Source organism: Mesoplodon bidens (genome assembly GCF_964165515.1).
Source record: "Mesoplodon bidens genome assembly, chromosome: 6".
Lineage (NCBI taxonomy): Eukaryota > Metazoa > Chordata > Mammalia > Artiodactyla > Ziphiidae > Mesoplodon > Mesoplodon bidens.
This window is the reverse complement of record NC_138162.1, coordinates 19,988,463-20,011,501: the sequence shown is the minus strand read 5'-3', so window position 1 is coordinate 20,011,501 and position 23,039 is coordinate 19,988,463. Positions and strand designations below refer to the sequence as shown.

Genomic DNA, 23,039 nt, shown 5'->3' with positions numbered 1-23,039 from the left:
TGTGGCTGTAGATGACCTTGCTGTTTGCTCTGTTCAGCCGGGACCAATCAGGGCCCCAAGGCCAGGGCCAATCGATCCCTTGTAGTGCCCAGGCCAGGGTCAGGGTCCCGAGGGGCCAGGGTGGCTGCTTCAGAGGAGCTGCTGGCCAAATGCAACCCGGTCCTGGTGCAGCCGGGTGCTAGGTTCAGCCCCACAAAGGCTTCCCCAGAAACTCCTCACCTGTCCCAGGTGGGATGAAGAGACGGGCAGCCCCTGGCCCTTCCCGCTGGGTCATTCCACCTGTGAGTCAGGAGGACAAGCCTGACTGGCCCATTTCTCACATGAGAAAACTGGGGCCCGGGGAGAGGAAGTGACTTAGCAGAGACAATAGGGAGGTCTGTGGCAGAGCCAAGACGAGAGCTCAGGTGTCCTGTCCCCAGAGTTCCTTCTCTGACTCGTGGCTTCCCACAACCCTAGCAAATAATAGTAGAAATGATGTTCACAGCTTCCATTCACTGAGCACCTGCTATGTGCCAGCTGTATACCAGCTCTTTACACTGGCCACGGAATTGATCATCCCCACAACAACCTCATCAAGTAGGTGCTATTTTTCCCCTTTATAGGCAGGGCGTTTGAGTCTCCAAGAGGTAAAGTGACTTGCCTAGGGTCTCCCAGCTGGGAAGCAGTATTGCTGGGAGAGGCAACATCTGGTGGTGGCCGAGAGCGTGGACTCGGGAGCCAGACTGCTTTCTGTGCCACTCACTGGCTGTGTGGCCTTGGGTGAGTGACTTTACCTCTCAGTGCCTCCATGCCCTCATCTGCAAATGGGGATAATAGTAGTTCCTGGTTCAGAACGTTGTCACGAGGATTGATGGAGTCACGCTTATAAAGCACTAGGACAGTAGCCGGCAGTGGTTAGAGCGGAATGTGTGTGTAACAGGTTGGATAGTGTCTCCCCCAAATTCATGTGCACCCGGGACCTCAGACTGTGGCCTTATTTGCATAATTAGTTCAGGTGAGGTCATACTGGAGGAGGGTGGACCTAAACCCAAGGACTGATGTCTTCATAAGAGAAAGGGGGGGGCAGGTTTTGATACAGAGACTCACAGACACACAAGGAAGACGGCCACGCGAAGACGGAGGCAGAGATTGGAATGAAGCAGCAGGAAGCCAAGGAACGCCAAGGGCTGCTGGCAGAAGCTAGGAAGGATTTTCCCCTAGAACCTCCAGGAAGAATGTGGCCCTCCTGGCAACTTGGAACCTCCAGAACTGTGAGGAAAATACATTTCTGTTGTTTTACACCACCCAGTTTGTGGTGCTTTATTAATGGCAGCCTTAGGAAACTAGACAGTATCCATTGCATTAAAATATTTAAATGGGAATTTTTTAAAAACCCAGGTCTGTTTGTCTCCATAGATCAAACTCTTGCCAGTGATACTGCAGGCCCCCTCTGGGAAGAGCCCTTCTCCAGTGGTCAGAACTTCTGTCTTCATTTCCTCCCTGCCCTTGGCACAGAACATTCCACACACACAGTAGCCTCCTTGCTACAGCTGGGAATGACCCCTTCAGACAGGCAGTTCCACAAGAAAGACCCCTGCTCATGTGAGGATCCGGCAGTTCCCGCACAGAGTGGCCCCAACAACTGGTGAGTCATGTCCCTCTGTAAGAGGCGTCAATGCATTCGTCTTTCCAGTATCAGGAACAAGTGTGTCTCTAGTCATAATAAGTGAATGTGTTTCCCCTGCTCTGTCACTGGCAGCTTGGCTACTGATGACATTCCCTTTTCACTTTGGCTGCCAGGAAGCTCAAAGCCATGTGACAAATTTAATCATAGCAAGTGTCTTGGTTTAGATTTCTGAAACACTTATCTTCCCTCTTGTTCACAAAGTTTCTCAGGCTTTTATGGTTTGGTTCGCGGTGGTAGTAAGAAGGCAATCTGAATTAAGAGCAGTGCAGACAGCTGGCAGCCAGAAGCCTTGACTTGCTCTGCATGGCTTTGGGGATGGCCTTCCCTCTCTGAAGCCGACTTTCCTCACCTGTAAATGGAAGAAAACAATCCCTGACGTGTCTGCCAGGAGGTCAAGTGAGCAATGTGTGTGAAAGTGCTCTGTGGACAGTCCACTGCCTCACCTGTGTGATGGTCTCAGGATGTCTGTCTTTGGAGAGACCAGAGCTGATATAAGAATGAAAAAATAACAATGAATCATGGATAGGAACAGTGCCATCCTACTAAGGTTGCCTACAGTGTACCATGATGGCTCAACCGATCTTCATAGAGGGTCTACATTATTAGGGTTGTCAACCCCATTGGCCCCAGGGGAAGCCTGAGGCCCACGGGGGTGTAGAAGAATCCCGGCCTCTTTTGGATAGGACTGCTCATCCAGCCACACAGCCTCTCCTGGGGGTGGGGGGATGCAGTGGGGTGGGGTGGGTGGGAAGAGGCCCGGAGGATGGGCCCAGGATGTTGATCTCTTCTCCCACCTCCAGCGATGTTTGCTCTCCTGAGATTATTAACCAGAGCAAACAGAGAGAGCAAACTCTGCCAGAGCCCACCTGGACTTTGAGCTGCTTTTTAAAAATTAACCCTGGGCCCAAGGATGGAAGGCCGGCAGTGATCCAGGGTGCTGACCCCTCTCCTCTTCCCCTTCTGGGCATCGGGGTGGAAGGAGCGAGGCTCTGAGGCCCCTGTCCTCCTAGGGGACCCAGGGGTCCAAGTGTCCACTGGAATTGGCCAGGTCCCAGAACCATTTCAAGGGGAGGGCGAGGTCCTGCCTGTGCAAGAGGCCTCTGAGCCTCAGAGGTGCCCAGTGTGCAGAGGGGAATAGAGGCCTGTTTCAGATGAACCCTTGGGGGCTCAGAGAAGGAATGGGACTTGTTCAAGGTCACCCAGCTTAGGGCCGAGTTGGGGGCCAAATAGGCCTGACTCCAGTGCCCAGGCTTTCCCCCATCGTTTATTCATTCATCCACTCATTCATGCACCAAACATGTACTCCATGCTTGGTGCTGGGGATAGGACGGAAAACATGACAGAGTCCCCAGTGCTCCCCCCAGGATGGGGGGCAGGGGAGTGAGAAGCAGGTAATAAGCCAGGATGGTCCCTGCAGTGATGGGGGAAGCAGCAGAGGCCAGGGGAGAGACTTTGACCTGAGTAGTAGAAATTAGCCAGACAAAAGCGCATGCGTGGGGCCAGGGTGGGGTGGGAGGAGGAGAGGGTGTTCCAGACAGAGGGAACAGCACCTGCGAAGGCTTAGAGGAGGAAGATGGAGAGAGAAGTGTATTTGGAATGCAAAAACAAGCAAACAGGGCTTCCCTGGTGGCACAGTGGTTGAGAGTCCGCCTGCCGATGCAGGGGACACGGGTTCGTGCCCCGGTCCGGGAAGATCCCACATGCCGCAGAGCGGCTGGGCCTGTGAGCCATGGCCGCTGAGCCTGCGCGTCCGGAGCCTGTGCTCCGCAACGGGAGAGGCCACAATAGCAAGAGGCCCGCGTACTGCAAAAAAAAACAAAAAACAAAAAACAAACCCAGCCAACAAGCAAAACCACAGGTCTGCAGCTTGGGAGACAGAGGCATGTGGGGAGAGCCAGGCTGGGGAGGTGGCTGAGGTCCAGCAGGGAGGACTCTGATGCCAGGTCAAGGGACTTGCTTGTTATCTGGAGTATGTGGGGAGCCCTAGAGAGTTTTCAGACGTGCTTTCAGATTTTAAAATCGGCTGAAGTGAGAGAGGAAGCAGTGCAAGTGGGAGGCCCAGGAGAGCAACTCTCTAGGAGGCTCTCCAGGAAGAAGGAAGGGGCCGGGACACTGGGACCCAGCAACTGGACAAGCAGGGACATCAAAGACATGGGGTGGACGTGGTCAAGGTTGGGGCCTTCCTCTGCTCATGGTGGAAGAGGGTGGCAGGGAGACCTCACCTCCTCACGAGGAGGCATCCAGCTGCGGGCCTCGCCCCAGTGCGTGACCCTGCCCAGTTCCCTCAGACTCAGAGCCACAGCCCCGTCCCTTCATGGGGAAGCTGGAGGCGGCAGCAACCAGGACGCCATGACAGTGATGGGGGAGGGCTGTTTCTCACTGCCCAGCTCTGTCCCAAAGAGCCAGGCCACCCAGAGACTTGAGTTCCGGTCCTCGTGACTTGCTGGGTGACTGTGGGGCAGTCCTATCCCTCCCTGGCCTCCTCCTCCTCCTCTGGGCCTCCAAATGAAGGTAAGATAACTCATATGACAGGGCTGAAGTAAGCACTGGAGGAGGGACATTTGTGAAAGTGCTCCCCAGTGTACACACCGGAGGGTTCGATGTCGTCACAGGCACTGAGCACAGCGCGTGGCACCAGGTCAGGGCTCCGTACACAGCAGAAATTACACGCAAGAAGGTGTGAGCATCCCGTGTCCACTAGAGGGCAGCAGAGAAGTTCTCGAAAGACCACTGGGGTTTGTCCCCATTCCTCCGTACCGGCAGGAGGCAGAGGCCTAGAGCAAAGGCCCACGGAAGTGGGAGAACCAGGGCTGGAACCCAGCCTTCCTTGCCCCAAGCCTGCTTACAACCCCCTGGTGAGTGTAAAACACTCAGCTTCTGACTTGCCTATCCCCAGAGCTGGATGCTTAGATGGGGCCCTTTGAAAAATAGTTCGCTGCCCAGTGAATTCAGTTCTCCTGATGAACCAGAATTGGGAGTCGCTGCTATAGACAGCAAGGGCGGTGATACCCTGAATAACCACCTAATTAAGTTCGTACTGTGTGTCAGGCCCCATGCTGAGCACGCTACAAGCATGGCTTACTGAATCCTCCCGTTAAGGTTCAATCATTTTACTACAATGGTAGCCCTACTTTGCAGATAGGGAAACTGAGGCTGAGAGATCAGGTGACCTAGTGTCAATGGTCACCCAGCCAGTGAGTAGTGATCCAAACTCAGATCTGTCTCCCTGACACCCAGGTCACTCTGCTGGCCTCCCAGCCCCTTGTCCCCTGATAAACAGTGGGCCCTTAGCTGTGTTCTTTCAGACACCTGGAGCAGAGTGGTGGGTGTCTCCCTTCACTGGACCCCTCACAGCAGGAGTGAGCCTGGTTCTCCCTTCCCCGGCCAAGAGCAGGCTCTGTCTCTGCCGTAAGACCTGACCCTTCTCTTCTTCCCAGCACTGTGCTGGGCACTTAGGTGCTCAACAACCACGTGCTAATTGACTGACTTAGAACTGTGAGTGGAAATGTAGGTCAGACCCCCCAAAAGGACCACCTAACTAGAAGACAGCTGAGGGAGACTGGGAGATTGAAATCACCATGGCCAAATCCTTGAATCACGATCAATCATTGGCACAACTTAAAAGGCAAAGATACCTGTTCCCTTGCATCACCGATTTTGAATTCGTCTGTGTATCACGGCTGGGAGGATCCCCAAGGCTTCGTCCAGCAGCGTGATGGTTGAACAGCTGAACTTTGCACCCAGACCGTCCTGGGTTCCGGTCATGCCTGCGACCCCTTCCTGCCTGTTTGATCTTAATTGACTTTCTCAACCTGAGTCTTCCCCTGTTAAATGCAGTTAATAAGAGCTCGCAGGGGTGTAGAAGAATTCAATGATGAGCAACATGTCACGTTCTTGCTGCTTGTGGAGAGCTCAGCAAATAATAAACGATGGCCCAGGGTGGAGGGTGCCCTTAGATGTTGTCAACTTAGACTCCTGATTGTGGAAGCGGGTGGCTTAGCCTGCAGAAACAGCCCCGAAAGTGAGACACTTTGGAGCTGAGTGTTCTTGAGATCCAGCTGCCCCTGGAACAGAGCTTGTGGCCCAGAGCCTGGCTCCCTCTGTACCCCAGAAGAAAGGGCTCCCAAAGGAATAAACTTCCAAAGCCCTGTCTGCATTCGGGAAGAGGACACAGGCGTTTTCCCACTCTTTGCAGACTGGTCCTATCTGCCCTGCATTAAAGCAAGACCTCAGGAGGCCTGCCCGACTCCTGGCTGACTGGGTTGACATCACCCAATGTCCTTGGATGGACTAAAACAGCTCTTTTATGAAATCACGAGGCAAGCCAGACTCCTTGGAAGGTCCCACTGGCCTTTCTTCAATGAAGACAAATGAATCTCTCCCAGTCAGCTTCCCTGGAAGGGCAGTGGGAACACTTCCTTGGATTTTCCACTGGGTGACCCAGTCCTGAATGGCCACTCTCTCCCTGGAAGAATCCATATTAGAAGGCGCACCTTGCAGGAAGGCGTCAGCAGAGCTGGATGTCAAGTTCATGAGTCTGTATAACCAGAGTCCAGATATTGATGCAATTCCTCTCCTGGAAAACAGGACTGGTAGAATGTTTGTGCTGAAAGCATTCATTAGTAATAAAAATCGTAATACCAACCAGTATGTATTTAGCACTGACCACATGCCAGGCTCCGTCCTAAACGGTTTACATGGTTTCACTCTTTGAATCCTCATATCATTCCCCGTGAGCTCATTAACTTCTCGCAGTGTAAACCAATTGTATCCCCACTTTACAGGGGAGGACTGAGATTCAGAGAGGTTAACTACCTTGCCCAGGCTCCCACAGCCATAAGTTGGGCAGACAGGTTGAGAGGAGTGGGTTTGACAAGGTTCTATAGCCTGGAGACCACCCAGAGCCCTGGGCACCACACAAAAGCAGGACTTTAAGGGTCCATTTCTAATTCTCTTGGTTCTGGCTAGGCTGCACAGAATCCTCCTTCATTGGGTAGTCTGTGAACAATTATTTTATCTTTGGAGGTGGTGAAGCTTCTTTCATGGGGGAAAAGAGCTTGAGAAGTCCATCCCTCTGCCTCACTAAAGACCTCTGTATGGTCTGGCTTTGCTGGATTGTGCTGGGATTTGATGGAGACTAACTTCTCCAAGGAGGCCGCTCTAGTCTGCTCAGTGGTTCCTGGTTGGATAAAAACTGCTCCTCTATTTTCCCTTCCTCTGGGGTCCTACTGTGTGGCACTTGGCATGATGGTTGAAATCATCTATTCAAGAGCCAGACCACCTTATAACAAATCCAACTTTTGCCACTTACTAGCTGTGTGACCTTGGGAAAATTCTGAGCCTCTTCTTGTCTTGGTTTCCTCACTGTAACATGAGGATAACAATAGTACCTACTTCACAGAGTTGTTATGAGAGATGAATGCATTCCTACATGGCCAGTGCTGGAATGATGCTTGGCAACAGATAAACTTGCTAATTATTATTTATTCCATTGCATAGCAACTGTCACTTTGATTGTTCTTTTCCCCCACTTGGCTGGAAGTTCTTTGAGAACAGAGCGGTGGCTCAAGGTCAGGCCAGTGTCCTCATGCCTAGTAGACCAGGCCTGACCTTCAAGTAGACCAGACCTGGCCTTCATGTGTGATGAGTGAGAGATAGTGTGATCAGAGCCAGGGGCTGAAGGAAGGTTCGTGAGGAAGACACCAATGGCCAACTATTAAAGATCTTTCTTTGTTGGCCAGTAAGTACAGATGTCAGTGATGGCCAGGGGACTTGTAGGTCTGTTGCAGAGCAGGCTTAGAACCCAGATCTCCTGACGCCTGTCCTGGTCTCCAACCACAGCACCAACTTGTTTACAAGTTCCAGTAGCTGCTGCTCCTTGTTTCATAGCAAGACCACCCCCACCTGCCCAACCCTGCTCTGCCATGTTTGTTTGCTTAAAATAAAGGAAGACAAGTCTTTGGAAGCTCAACAAGGAGATGGAAATGGAAAAAATAAGAGGACACAAAATATCCCTCAAAGGGGCTGAAATCAACCTGTTGTGTACAAAACTGAATAACTATGAATTGGGGCAAATGTGTCATTAGACAAAGGGAGGAAAGACCTTGAGTGACAGAAAGCAGGATGCGAGAGAAGGCTGAAGGAGATAGAGGGATGTGGGTAAGATGTTCTTGGCAGTTGCATCTTTGGTTGGGGTTGGAATAAACTCTTATGTTCTCTCCACTTCTTGGGGTTTATCTTGGGGTTGGTCATCGAGATGAGACCTTAGAGCCTCTTAAACACAAGCATCCACAGGAATGCTTTTCCTGAAGCCTCTCTTGTCCTACCATAATGCTTTCAGCCATGCTCCCCATTCTGCATTGGCTAAGAGTTGGAGTCCCCAAGGATCTGGAGAACTCAACCAGGCTTCCAGACATCTAGGTTGATCTCTAGATTTGTCAGCATTCTGGAAACTAATGATGGCCTTCCAAGCACTGGTAAACATCCTCACCCCCAGCCAAAGATTCTGGAGAATCCCTTCCAACTTCTACGCAAACTTTTACAATTTCAGAGAACTCTTCTAGAGATTTGGAATTCTGGGAAATTCCTTCAGTGCTTCAGGATTTCCAAGAGCTGCCCCCAACTCTAATGTACCAGAGATCCTCTTCAAAGTTTGACAGTCCTGGAGAACTACTACCCTATTTCATGGGGCCGGAGAACTTCCCCCAATTCCGGCATTCTGCAGAAAGCTTTCCTGTGGAATCTACTGTTCTCAGTAAAAACCACAGGATTTGAAGAGTCTTGATACATTACTGGGGTCCGATGGAATTCCTCCAGGGTTAGGGATTCTGGACAAGCTGCAGTTCTTGAGTAAGGATGCTGATTGGGAGATGGACGCATGGTTCGTGTGATGGGGGTAGCGGGGACTAATCACCTTGAGTCCTGAATCTATCTCTGGGAAAGTAAGTACGGATTTTGCTGAGCTGGAACCAGGAAACCAGAAAATCGTGGCTGGCTCCAGCGGGAGAAGGAATTGTCCAAACAAGAATGAACCGGCAACAGCCAAGGTCCCCCTGGGTGGTCCCTGTCCATTCTTCCCAAGGCAGCCAAGGAAAGCTTTCACGCTCAGTGCCAGGGGCCTCCTCTGCCTGAGGCTAGAGACCTCCCAGCAAGCAGGGACACATTAGAGTGAGATAAGGGCTCTGGAGAATGGAGGAGCCCAGGCTCAAACCTGCCGAGCCACACAAGCTGATGTGGCATCAAAATTACCTAGAGTAGAAAAAAGTGGCTTTATGGCATTAGTCTGGCTTGCCCTCCTTCTACCCTTCAGGTCTCTGCAAAAATGTCACCTGCGTGAGACCTTTCCTAACCCCCCTATATAGAACTGCACCCGCCCTGACAGATGGACCTTCCTGCTCTGTTTTGCTCCATAGCATTTATCACTATCTGACTTCCCATGTGTTTTGCCCAATTTCTTGTTTCTTGTCTGTGTTGAGGGTAAGGCTTCCTATGCTTTGTTCAATGCTGGCCCAAAGTTGTTTCTCAATTAAATATTTGTTGAGCAAATTGTTTTGGAACCCAGATTGTCAATTCTGTCAAATTGTTACATTGACTAAAAGCTGCTTTTGGCTAAATTATCCGCAACAGGCGAAGCCTCATGCTAAAATCTTTCCAAATGTCAGTGGATTTAATCCTCATGACTGTCCCATGAGGGGCTAGTATTCTTGTTATCTATTCTGCAGATGAGGTGACTCGGGCTCAGCGCAGTTAAGTCACCTGCCCAGGATCACTCATGGTAAGTGATGATGTTGAGACTTGAACTTGTGTTGTTCCGTCTACGGACTGAACCCGCCCACCCTGCCTGGCCCGGTGCCTGTGGTGTCTGGCTGTCACCCCACCGCCCTGGGTTCTGCCTCCATGGACTCCAGCCTTCTACAAACACCTCTATTCACAGTCACAGGTCTTGCCTTTCAATCCATGGCCACTGGGGGCTCCAGCCAGGGACGACCCTGACACACCCAGCTTCACAGCCCAGCTCTGCAGAGAGGGGCTCAGGAGTCAGGACCCCGGGAGTGGGGAAGGCTCCGAGAGTCCCAGGAGCCTGCCCCAGGTCACACTGCACACTCAAGTGTAGCCTGGAGACACCTTGCTTTTATCTTTGGGTCCTTACTTACTTCCCCCCCTGGGAAAATAGGGCATAATTAGGGAACATTCCCTGGGCTAGTTTCCACAGCGGTGGGTAAAAGAGTGTTGGGTCTTTTCTTGCTTGGTCTGGCGCTGGGGAGTGGGGTGGGGGCAGTCGGAGTTGATTTTCTCAGGCCAGGCCTGTGGGCAGGTCCAAGCACTGTTCCAGACGATGGATGTGACCCCTCCCCAGGGGCATCCCCAGGCGCCCTGATTCTCCCGAGTGGCTCCCTGGCTTGTCCTCTGGCCTCCGCCTGCCCCTTCCCCAGTGCTCCCCAAGCCCGTAGCTGAGGGGTCCCTGCCTGGGGTCTTGCCTGAGCCCAGTGCCCAGTGCCCAGGTCTCAGGGGATGCCCAGCCTGAGGCTGGCTCAGGTACCGCTGGTTGGGGCATCTCACCTCTCCCTGCACTGATCATTTCATTGGTCTTCCACCTCCAGCTCATCCTTACCAGTTAGTCCAACTGCCACCGTGGCCAGTGTGACCTAAATGCAGACCTAAGCTGGTGACTGCTTAAGACTCTTCTGTGGTTCCCTGCCGTCCTCAGGACAAACCCCAACTCCCAGTGGGGCAGACAAGGCCATGCACTTCATGGTCCAGGCAACCTTTGGAACTCTGAGCCTTTGCCTCTACAGCCCCTCCACCTGCCCTGGGCCAAATGCTGTTCACCCTCTGAAACTTAATCACGGCTCTCTTTGGCAAACCTTCCCTGACAATTTCTGACTGGGTGACCCTCTGTGCCTCCACTGCCCTGGGATTCCCCCATCAAAGCTCATGTGTGAGGTTGTAAGTGTCTGTCTGTCTGTCCCCCACCAGACTGTGAGCTCCCCAGGCAAAGCCAGCTTGTCCCTTGTCCGTCTTCTTTGCCACCTTGATTTACAGTTGGTGCTAGTGGTGTCTGTTGAATGAATGAGTGAATGTATGAACAAACAAAGGAATGAGCCACGTGGGTCTCAGTTTCCCTAACTATAAAATGTGAGAGTTAGGTTAGCCTCGTGGCTCTTTCTGCATTGAGGTCCTCCCACGCGCACCCCCAGTTTCTCATGTCACATCTGGAATTACCCCTGATTGTAGACCCACTGCATCCAATGGGGCGCTGTGCTGGGAATCATGATATTCGTAACCTCCTTGACCCTCATTTAGAGATCAACAGGACAGGGAGCCATGTCTAAGGGACTGTGTCTAATTGACTGAAAACCAGAAAGTGGTCCAGGAAGGCTGCAGGGCCTGCCCAGGGTCTCAGAGCCGACCTGCGGCACCAGAATTCAGGCTTCATGATCCCTCCAGCACCAGGACACATGCAGCTGGGACAGAGAGTGTGAGCCCCTCGGTCCACCACCTGCCCCAGCTCAAGGCCAAATCAGTTTCCCCCAGGCCTCCTCCATGGAGAGGCTCACCATTCAATTTCCCCATGCCTGCCCAGTGGCATAGAGTAGTTGCTCAATGAAAACTTGTATAATACATGAAAGGAAATGGGGACCTGAAATATTCCCGATCAGAGGGCAAGGGGACACACACCTCTGCCAGGAGTCCTTGCCTCCTCTTCCTCAGAACCCCCCCCCCAAGAGCCCCTCCTCTCTGGGATTCCCTCAAGGGCAAGTCAGAGGACAGGACCAACCAGACTTAGAGCTGATGCCTCTCTTTATTCATTTATTTCACCATGGCTCCCTGGTTTCTCCTGAATCTGGTCTCATTTCTCCTGGTCTAGGCTGGCACCCTCCCTTTGCTTCCCCAGACTGCCCCATCAGCCCCCACCCCCATGCCTCAGGAACTGCGTTCCACCCAGCCCAGCTGCAAACTGGAGCAGCAGCTGCTATATCCCATTTAACAGATGGGGAGACTGAGGCCCAGGAGCACAGAGCACAGCCCTAGGTCACATGGTGGTCTCCTGGGTTCGCACTTTGCCCTCAGCAGGAAGGGAGGACCCGGCTGGGGCTTCATGTGCCTTCACTGGGGGGTGGCTGGCTCCGGCCACGTCGAAGGGAGCTGCCGATTTGGTCTTTGAGGGCCTCCAGTCTCCGGGCCAGGTTTGGAACTGCAGCCCCACCTGAGCGACACAGTGAGACTTGAGGCCGGCACTCCCTTGGACCCTGCCTCACCCAGGCCCATCAGGGTCCCAACATCCTCTGGGGAAGCCTCAGGTGGTACCCACTCCCCTCCCCCTGCCATGTACCCCATGGGCTCCAGCATACATCTGGGAGTGCAGGTGGCCCTAGGAAGAGAATTCTAAGTTCCAGAAATAGAAAGATCTTAGAACTCTCACCTCTTAACATGCCCCCTATTTCAGAAATGGGAAGACTAAGGTTTGGAGAAGGTGGGTTCTGGCCCAAGATCAGAGAAAACACTGGCAGCCCTTCCCCTGGTCCTTTCTTCACCTCTAAGCACTGGCGATGTGTCCAGGGGCCCCATGGGCAGGGGAGGTGCAGAGGGTACCACGTCCTCCTTGGTCAGCATTTCTGCCAGGACCTGGGTCTGAATCCAGTCGCTGTGACTCCTGGGCCAGGGTGGGTTGGGTGGTGGGAAGCGAGCCTTCACGTTCCCGGGCCTCCTCCCCCACCCCCACCTCCCAGTGCCCCAGAGCTGGACCCACCTCTCTCTTGAACACTTGGCAGAGCCAGGGCTACATGGGTGCACCCAGGGTGGGGGCCGGGCAGACAGGGGCATGTCAGCTGGGGCCTTAGAGCCAAACACCTGCAGGCAAGACCAGAGCCCACACTGGGTGACCTCAGCCCTGCTTCTGTGCCCCACTTCCCTGGCGCCGACCATGACACCACCATCCCTGCCATACCTGCCCCATGGGGCACTAAGAATGTCAGGTGGGCATAAAGGGGTGGGGTCCTGGTCACTTTTTCTGTGGGCAGTGCATGGCCCTTGTGATGTCCTCTCTGGAGACAAGGAACTCCATGAGGGCAGGACCCATGTCAGGTCTGTGAATCCCCAGTGCCCAGAACAGGGGCTGCCACGAAGCAAGGAGCTTAAGGAGGGTTATTGAATGAGGAAGTGAACACTCATTCACTAAGTAAATGCATCCATTAACTCCTTCATTAAGTAAATGCATAAATGAGTAACATGTAAGTGAATGAATGAATAAGCAAACAGCAGAGCACGTTCCCGAAAGAAGGCAGGATGGGGAGAAGGGGCAGGAGAGGTAAATAGCTATTTGGAACCCTGGGCAGAGAGAGCCCAAAGCCAGCCACTCCCCACTATGACCCAGCCCGGCACATGAGTCCCCAGAGTTCTGGAGCCTTCCAGACCGCAGACTCCCTAGATCCAGGTCTCCAGCTTGCCAGCCTTCCCTCCCCCCATCTCGGCCTTTCCTACCTGGGGCAGGTGGAGCTCCCTCCGTGGGCAGGCCCAGTGGGCCAGTGGCGCTCGGCACAGGGGGCAGAGAGATGGCAGGGCCTGCAAGAGGCTGAGTCAGGGGCTCCGTGACATTCCCGCTCCTCCCCTCTCCGGGCTGGGCAGAGACTCACGTGGCAGGGGGGAGGTGGCACCATCACACAGGGACACGGTGGGGCTGGGCCAGGGCCCAGCTGGTGAAGGTAGCAGGCAGAGAGGAGGCGCCTGGAAGGAACAGTGGGGTCTGTCTGTCTGTAGTCCTCAATGCTACCAGCTGGCTGGCACCCAAGCAGGCTGGCACCCAAGTCCTGCTTTTAGCAAACACTCATGGAGTGCTTACTATGTGCAGGCACTGTTCTCAATGCTTTACATAGGAACTTATTCAATTTGATCTTTAAAACAACCCTGGAGGACCTCCCTGGTGGCGCAGGGGTTAAGAATCCACCTGCCAATGCAGGGGACACGGGTTCGATCCTTGGTCCAGGAAGATCCCACATGCCGTGGAGCAACTAAGCCCGTGAGCCACAACGACTAAGCCTGTGCTCTAGAGCCCGCGAGCCACAACTACTGAGCCCACGTGCTACAACTACTGAAGCCCGTGTGCCTAGAGCCCGTGCTCCGCAACAAGAGAAGCCACTGCAGTGAGAAGCCCGTGCACCGCAACAAAGAGTAGCCCCCGCTCGATGCAACCAGGGAAAAACCGCACGCAGCAACAAAACAACACAGCCATCAATCAATCAATCAATCAATCAGTCAATCAATCCCAAAAAACCCTGGAAAGCAACTACTATATCATTCCCATTTTACAGAAGAGGAAACCCAGGCAGTGAGCGGCTAAATGACTCACCCAAGGCCACACAGCTGGTGGCAGAGCTGGGATCAGAACCCAAGGGGTCTGGACCCAGAGGTCAGACCTAGCCATTTCACTGAGCCACCCCTTTCCCACCTGCCGTCCATCCAAAGGCTTGTCTCTGCCGCGCTCACCTCTCCAGCTCCTGGACCTGCCGAGCCAGGATGCACTGCTCCTCCTGGGCCAGGTCCCGGCTGCTCTGCAGCTGCTTCTTTTCGTTCCTAGGAAGAGCAGGCCCCGGGACCATGACAGGAGGCAGGGCTGGCGGGGCTATCAGTCAGCCTCTCTTCACTGCAGCACAGTATGAGCCCCAGGAGGCAGGTGGGGACAGAGGGGGAGCCAGGGACCGGGGAAGGGAGGAAGCCCAGCAGTGAGGGGCGGGGCACAGAGTGCCCGGCTGGGGGCGGGGCCCTACCTGAGCCTCTCGTTCTCCAGCATGAACTCCTGCAGCATCCCGTAGAGGTTCCGCTGAGCCCAGGCCACCCGGGCCCCAGTGAGTCCAGAGGCTGCAGGGAAGAGGGAGGTAGCTGGAGCCCCAGGAGCCCCCGACCCTATCCTCATCTCGCCCCACCCCCAGGGAGCTCATACCTTTGGGGTCCATTTGGCCCAGTTGGGACCGCAGGCGATGGTTCTCCTCCTGGAGCTGCAATAGCTCAGTCTCCAAATGCTGGGGTGGCTTTGCCACAGGGGACTGCAGAGAAACAGACCCAGAGCTGCTGCTTGTGGCTGTAAACATTTCACACTGCACAAGGGTCTCTGGGGTTGCAGAGTGAGTGGAGCTTAAAATCCAGCCCATGCTCCACTTGTCAGCCTTGAATCCTGGCCCAAGGCTGCATCCATTTGGAGGGGGCACCTTGTCCTAACAGCATTAAAGTGCCATGTGGCCTCAGCTGCATGCCTGGAGGGCCCTCTCTAAGCTACACCCCACTCCCTGTCCAACCCCAAACTCAGCTCTGTTCAAACCTCAGCTCAGATTCTGACCCCAAATAAGACCCCATGTCAGACTCCAACTTAACTCAGACTTATCATGATACCAGCTCAGATGTTGGCCAGACCCTGAATCATATTCCTAACCAGACTCCCACCCTAGACCCGCCGTAACCCTGACTGTGACCCGATCCTGCCCCCACCGCCCCCCCCAACCATAACCCCATCATCAAGATTCCGACCCTCATCCCAACCCTGACTCAGTCCCAGACTTCTACGTGACACCAACTGATCCCCCACCCTCTGCCCTGCCCGTCCCTCTGCCTGTGTCTCTCTCCACTCACCTTGGGAGCCTGGGGCCGAGTGGTGATCCGCTGAGCTCGGCTTGCATATCGCAGGGTGCTGAGGGTCTCGGGAAGGCACTGGGCTGAGGGGGACACGCAGGCCACCTGGGGAGGACTGCCCCTGAGTGTTCCTCTCTGGGAGCCCTCCCTCAGGACCCAGCCCTCCCTGCCAGTCCCCCCTAGGTACCATGAGGGTCACCCCACGCCCTCCCAGCGAGTCCGCCAGCAGCTTGGTGAGCTTGCTGTCCCGGAAGGGGATGTGGCTCTGCTTCCGCTGTGGGTCCAGCAGCAGGGAGATGCAGTGACCTGGGTGGGGAAGGCAAGGTTACCCTTCATGTCCAAGGCCACCCAGCTGGTACTGTGCAAAGCCAGGATCTCCACCCAGGCTTGCAGGTCTCTAAGATATCTCTTTGCACGTGATCTCATTACCCATTCAGATTGGCTTCTGCCACCAGACTGGGCTCCATCCCTGATCCCCAGGGCCCACCGAAGGGCCTGGCACTTGGCAGGGGCTCAGGAAATGTCTGACAAATAAATCGAATGAAGAGGCGTTCCCTATGCATCTCCCCATGCATGCACAGAGGAAGGCCAAGGCCCCAGCTGTTAAGGACCTCAAGGCCCAACGACCGAAGGGGTGGGGAGGTGGGAAGACAGGTTAGTGCCCTTCCCCTCACTGGGCCTCAGTCTTCCCAAATGCAACAAGGGACAGGTTGAATGTCTGAGGGCTCACACTCTGCACTTGAGTGTTTCTACCTCCCCAGTTAGAATGTAACTGTATCCTCAGGATTTATAGATCTATAAACAGAGTTCTAAGAGGGAAAGCATGAGACAACAGCAAGCCGAGGCCGGAGGGAGGCCTGTGGCTTCTGGATCACAGCTCTTTAACTCTCCTCCATGCCCTACAACTCCTCTGGTTTCCCCCACTGCGGACAGCTATGGGTAAGGCACAGAGGAGGGATTCAGGAAGTCAGTCCACCTGGCCCCAGATCTCACCCAGGGCCAGCAGGCTGCGGTTGATGCTGTTGGCCTCAAGCATCAGCTCCCCACGGGATCCTGTGGCCGCCACCTTCTCACTGCCAGCCAGGTCTACAAAGCACAGCTTCCCCCCGGCAGGGGGTCCCCCAGGATCCACAGAAGGCATCTGCTGGGGTTGGGGGAGCAGGGCTTGATGGGGACGTGGGAGGGGCTGTCCCCATCAAAGCCACAAGGCCAAGGGTTTTCACGATTACCTCCTGTGTACGCCCAAGTTGTTTTATACATCCAGAGGCAGACCCTTGCTGGGTGGCCCTGGGCCACCTCTTTCCCCAAGCTGGGGCACTCACAGTTTGGTGGCTGATATACAGTGTGAGCAGGGCATGGCTTCGGCTAGAGGCCTGGTTCATGGTGTGAGCTGAGCTCCTTCGACGGCTAAGACCTAGAGGGGAAGAACATATGGAGCTGGACGTGGTAGGAAGAGCAAGTGGTCACCAACAAAGAAAAAGGAGCAAAGGCATCCTGGTAGAGGGCCAACCAGTGCAAAGGCACAGAGGCAGGAGAGTGGAATGATGGGTGCTGGGTTGGGCTCTAGCACAGATAGGTGAAAGGGGGCTGGAGAGAACTGAGTGGAAGAATGTCAGTCTGATTCACATTTTATCAACATCTCTCCCCCTGCTGTGTGGACAGAGAGAAACTCAGACAAAGAGATCAACTGGGAGGCATGGCACAATGCTCGGCCTGAGCCCAGAGTCTCAGTGTCCCTTGATGCCAGCCACAGTAGGTGCTCAATAAAAATCTGATGAATGGATGAATGAGAGTGGAACTGAAAGGCCTTTAGGCTAGGCTAGGAGGTATGGCCTAGAAAGGTCTGGAAGGGAAGCAGGATGTGGTTTGCTACATGGAGAAGCATGGACTGAAAGGAGGAGACCCTTCCATGGGGGAAAAATGAGGCCTGACTGAGGCAGAAGCCCAGGGCTGGAGAGGAGGGTGGGAAGAGTCTGGAAGGCAAAATCAGCAGGCCTGGGGGGTAGGGGTGGGGGACATTCTTGGGCTGTATCTGAATTGTTGGTTTGCTGGCTCTTTTCTCCCACAAGGGTGATCTCTGAACCCACAGCTCCAGGCTGGGGCCCCGAGGGCACTCAGTGAACAGGTGAAAAATGGGCATCTCTCGTACCCAAAGCTCCCCTGAAATAGCACGCACCCATTTGCAGAAGTTCCATCAGGGCCCCCAGACTCCCAAACTCCACCACCCGCAGATGCTCCACATAGAAGCCCCGGGTCTTGTTCCAGCGAACAGGGAGGGGCCGGGGAGCCCCTAGGCTCAGCAAGTCTCGAACCTGAGAGAGGAGGGTGGAGGGTGAGGGAGGGGCCTCTCTGAGTTCTTGCTTCATCCACCCCGAGACGTTATGGTCCACAGTCCCCCATCTATTCTGCCCCTTGACCCAGCCTCCTTGGAAAGAAATGCCTCCTTTTCCTTGTGGGCTGTCTTTCTGGCCTTCTCAGTCCCCCACCTGCTCATTGTAGATCTCCAGATAGGAGGCATGGAGAGTGACAGGGGCACCGAGGTGCTGCACGCGCTCGAACAGCCAGGCGAAGGTCCTCTGCATGATGCCGGCCAGGCTAGGGGGTACGGGCACGCCCTCCCCCTGGGGGAAGAAACAGCTGAGCCTGGGGCTGGCTTACCACCACCGCCGCAGTTATAATTACCCTTTGTAGAGCACTGTGCCAAATTCCCACACAACATCACATTTAATTCTCAGTCAGTACTATCACGTCCATTTTACAGATGAAGAAACTGAGAGCTAGTAAGTAAAGGGGACACAATTTGAACCCAGGTGCTCTAGACTGGCCAAGTCCCTTCACCTCCCTGATCCTCAGTTTCCTTGTCTGCAAATAAATGGGGCTGGGCTTCATCGTCCACGTCCCTTCCCTCTGGGAGTCTGCGCTGCCTGCAGCTCCCCAGGGCTTCTCGCCCACCGACCCCTCACCCCCGGGGGCTCCGAATGCGATCGGCCCACCTGGGGAGGAGGTCCGGTCAGGGTGTAAGTCTTCCCAGAGCCGGTCTGGCCGAAGGTGAAGACGGTGCAGGAGAAACTGCGGGCCGCAGGGGTGTGGCTGTACCCAGGGAGGGGCGGGGGGCGGGCGGGGGGCGGGGCCGTGTGGGGGCGGGGCGTCACCGGGCCTCACTCACCCGCGCAGCGCCAGGTCCCCCAGGCGCCGCACGCCGCAGGCCCGGAACACGTCCTCTTGCGTGCGCGCTCCGTCCAGCACTGCGCCGAAGCGGAACGCCACGTCGGGGCCCCCGCCCGGGGGGCTCACCTGGGAGAGGGGGCCGTGGAGAAGGGGGCGGGGCACTCTGGGGAGGGCGGGGCTCACCTGGGGGAGGGCGGGGCCTGGGAGAAATTGGCCTGGAGGGACCTGGCGTCTTCCCGGTAGGTGTTTTTTGGGGAGTGCGGGGGCGGTCCTCACCTGCAGAGTCCGGGTCCCCGAGCAGTGCAGCACGCTCTGCTCCCCTCGACGCAGCTCCGCCGCGCTCATGGGACGCACCCTGTGGTCCGAAGAGGCGGGGAGGCGGGTGGATGATCCATCCTGAAATCTCCATCAGTGCCTTCCTCGCTTGGACCCCTCCTAGCCAACCTATACCCACCTGAGCAACACCTGGATGGGCGTTTCTGGCCCGTCTGGCCCCTGCTCCAGGTTCCGCGCGGGGTCCCTGTGGCAGCAACGCGAGTTAACCATCCCTGCGCCAGCGGCTCCTTGAGCCTCCCTAAATCTGTACTTACCCGTCGGGGGACCCGCGTTCCTCCATGTTCTGCTTTGCACACGGGTTAGCTCCGCCCGAGTCTCAACCCGCCCGAGTCTCGTTCTTTTCCCTCCCCAGTACCCTCCCCCTTCACCACACTGGGACTGGCTATACACACCTTACATCCTCCACCCTCATCCCCCCCTTCCCAGGCAGCCACCCTCATCCCCCCCTTCCCAGGCAGCCATCCATCCGGAAAGGCTGGGCCTGCCCAGGGGTAGCTAGTTAAAGATTTACCCACCGCCACCTCTGTGGTGGGGAGAGTCTGTAGCTAGGGGACTCTGGAGTCTGAGGATCACTTGCCCTTGGCCAGTCCCATCAGGAGGGACCACCCAGACCAGCCTCTTCTGTGCACAGATGGGGAAACTGAGGCCAGGATGGGAAAGACTCAGCCAAGGCCGCACAGCAAGTCTGGGCAGAGCATGGACCAGGCTCTTCCTACTTTCTCCACCTACTCCTCCAGTTTTGTAATCTTCCTCCCCACCTTACCCCTCCCCAGCAGTTCCAGCTTCCTCCAGCTCAGAGCCCCGGGAGGGGAAAGGGGTCTAGAGGGGTGGGAGGGGCCCAGGTCTCAGTTCCAGGAAGATGTGGCTGGATTGAATTCCTTGAGCTGAGCTGACATCAGGCTCTGAAGCATCTGGTTAAACTTTGGGCCACCTGCCTCTCCAATGCCAGAGCTGATCCAAGGCCAGGGAGCTTGTTTAACTCTCTCCTGGCCTGGCTGATGAGAGCAGCAGAGATGTCTGTGAATATGCTGGGGCGGGGCAATCACCCATTCAGTGCCATTCTTCATGCAGGACACCGGGTGGAGGAATCACATGCAGATCCTGCCCCTTCCAAGCTCAGAGTCGTGCTAGGGAGACAGGTAAGTGCAATCTGATGTGCAGGGGTTTGGAGGAGGGGGTGGGATTCAGAGGCCTGTAGGAGCAGGGAGGTGAGAGTGGCGGGTGAGGGTGTTCCAGGCAGAGGGAGCATCCTGCAGGAAGGCCAGGATGGGGTGGGGAGATGTGTGCGGCATTGAGAGCTGGTTTGAGGCTGGACTCAGCTCATGAAAGGCACTTAAAAGAATCTGGACTCATTCCTCAGAGAATCAGGAAGCCAATGAAGGGTTACCAACAGGGAAGTGACACCATCAGTAGGTAGCAATTGTTATAATTATTGCCATTCTGGCTATCTCTGCATGTTCTCTGAATATTTCTGTAAATTCCTCTTCCTTCAAACAAACATTAGAATGAAAGCTCTAATAATCACCCCCTCCTGATGAAACACACTCTACACCACCACAAATGACAGCCAACTATCAGAGCCACCCAAGTAGCAAATGATTTATCTTGGGTGGCAGTGAGTTCCCCATGCACTGGAGGCATGCAAGCAAGAGCCCAGTTGACCTTTTGGTTTTATAGGGCCTTCTAGCTAGATCTGCAGGGAGAATTAGGTAGAGCAAAGAGCCACTGCCTCCAGCTCTGCCACTAACAAACCGCAGAGCCCTGGGCAAGTCATTTCCCCTTTTAGCCTGTTTCCTTCCTATGAAAAGAGATGAATGATCCTGCCCTTATTTTATATAGTTCTGTGATTTCAGTGAAACTATAATTGAAAGTGATTCATATATTGTAAAGAATTATTTAAAAGCAGAAATAAAAATCCCTAGATGATCTCCAAGATTCTTTTCAACTCTGAAGTTCCTTAATCAATTATATTTTTTGAATCCTTGAGGTGGATAGGACAAGAATTACCAATCCTGTTTTTCAATTGAAAACAAAACAAAACAAAACAGGAAAATAGAGATAGGCAGAGGAAGTTGTCTGAGGAGAAAACAGCTGTAAATGGCCAAACTGAGAGAGTTTAAATCCAAAACCAGGAACTCTGAGTTCTTTGCTGTCTGCTGTGGCAGGTTGCCTTTTTCAGTCGTAAACCCAGTAAGTGAATGAGTTGCTCCTTTAAAGGCCCTTCAAAGGGTTAAGGACTATGAGTCACTCACATCTTAGTGTGCATTGGTTTGATCAGATTGCTATTCCTCCTCAAACTGGAGTGAGGGGAGCCACACTGAAGGGATTTTGAGAAAAGTACAGAAACAAGGGACATGTGCACTCTGGGGTGTGATGAGCTGTTTGGTTGGGACTTTTACACCAGGCTCCCAACCTGGATCCAGATGTGGCCATCACTGGATGTCTACAAGCAGGAGCAAAGTTCTGGTTCTGGTCTCTAATGATGAATGTGAACATCTGCTACCCTCATATTGAGCACTCATGCAGCAAATGTTTATTAAGCCTCCTCTATGTGCCAGGCTTCCAGGCATTTGAGATACTCCAGTGAACAAAACAGACAACGCTAAGTGTTTGTGGGGATGTGGAGCACCAGGAACTTACACATTACAAGTGTAAATACAACCATTTTTTGGAAAACTGTTTGGCAACATCTACTAAAGCTAAACATATACCTGTCCTATGACCCAGCAATTCCACTCCTAGATCTGTGCCCAATAGAAATGAGTGCATACTTCCACCTAAAGACACATACAAGAACATTCTTTGTAGCTTTATAGTCATTTTAGCCACCACCTCCATCACCACCACCACTATTTCTTCCTCTATCTTTGTCATCATCACTGCCACCATCACCATTACCCCATCACCAATACCTACCAGCAGTGCCCGTAATCAGCACTGCCAATAACCAGCAGTGCCCATAATCATTAGTCACTGCAACCACCGTCTCCACTATCATCATCACTGTTACCATTGTATGTAGTCTGTGTTTATTCACTTGAGAAAATTCAAGATGCAGTACCTGGACCCCAAGCCCCTCATTGACCCTGATGCTGCCTGTTCCCGCAGCTGGGACTGAGTCCCTCTGTGTCCACCTCCCCTCCTCACCCTGTTTTGAGCTTGTCCTCCACTTCCAGACCGCCCCTTTTCCTAGGGAGCAGTGGGACTCCTGTAGTTGAGGGAGGGATAGAGAGAAGGCATGTACAGAAGCTCAACACATCTCAGAAGCTGGCTGGACCCTGCAGGGGTGCATCGCCAGGCTTCGCTAGAGGGCAGCAGAGCATCATGCCAACACGGCCCCAGGGTTCATCACAAAGGAGGCTTTGTCAATGCTCTTTCTATACATTTTCTCCTGAGCTTGTGCACTGTGGAGGGGCTGGCCAGCCTTGTGCTGTGCACGGGGATGAGCAGGCCCTCAAGAAGTGCTTCTCGAGGGAATGAATAAAAGCCACATTGAGCAATCAGGGGACCCTCCCACACACACCCTGCTCCTGGTTCTAGCCCCTTCAGTCCACTCTCCTCTCTTCAGCCCCAGCCATCCCCCCCAACCCCTGAGAAAACCCTACCCTCATCCCTGGGGCCTCAGAATGAAGTCTGAGGTCCCCTGGCTGGGACTGAAGGCCATTCAGACTCAAGGCCATTTGGGCTCTATCTCCAGCTGCCCACTCTGGCTGTCCGCATCCTGTATCCTGTGCTCCAGCCCAAAGCTTTCCTAGGTTTTCCTTTGATCCCTTAAACCTTTGCCCCTGCTGTTCCCTCTGCCAGGAGCGCTCACTTCTACCTGGTGGATTTGTCCTGCAAGCCTTCCCATCCATAGAATGCCTTCCCTCACACCCCCCGACCCACGAGGTCAGGTTGGAACCACATTCGTGTCCTCACAACCTCCTGGCTTCCCTCCGTTACAGTGCTGATCATACTGCATTGCTCTTCCTCTCTGTCGGGGAGCTGGGACTCTGTGGGCTTCATCCCTAGGGCCTCTGAGCCAGGGCCCTGCATGCAGTAGGAATTCAACAGATGTTGGTCGGAAGAAGGGAAGGAGCCGGGAAGGAGGAAGGGAGACTGGCGAGAGGGCTGCTGGTTGCATCCCTACATCCCTCCCTGACCCCCATCTCTCCTCCCTCCCTTCCTCTCCTAACCACAAACTCTCAGCTTCATGATGTAAGGACTCATGTAGAGACCCATTTATCATAGAGATCATCAACTCCTGCCA

General features: G+C 54.3%; 1 protein-coding gene and 1 long non-coding RNA gene across 2 annotated transcripts; one reads left to right on the top strand and one right to left on the bottom strand.

Moving 5' to 3' along the window:
- The first annotated feature begins 1,137 nt into the window (after positions 1-1,137).
- LOC308619089 lies at positions 1,138-19,930 on the top strand. Its single transcript, XR_014016125.1, has 3 exons — positions 1,138-1,250; positions 1,396-1,624; positions 19,862-19,930. It is a non-coding gene; the product is annotated as an uncharacterized lncRNA (long non-coding RNA).
- On the bottom strand, positions 11,734-17,907 carry KIF12 (kinesin family member 12; the record flags this gene model as incomplete). Its single annotated transcript, XM_081236852.1, is given in 15 exon segments — positions 11,734-11,763; positions 11,767-11,873; positions 12,202-12,320; positions 12,417-12,517; positions 13,148-13,216; positions 13,219-13,390; positions 14,150-14,236; positions 14,431-14,521; positions 14,604-14,706; positions 15,287-15,391; positions 15,474-15,592; positions 16,280-16,430; positions 16,609-16,700; positions 17,463-17,598; positions 17,773-17,907. Coding segments are annotated over 15 exon segments (1,578 nt in total). The 5' UTR covers positions 17,869-17,907.
- Positions 19,931-23,039: the final 3,109 nt, after the last annotated feature.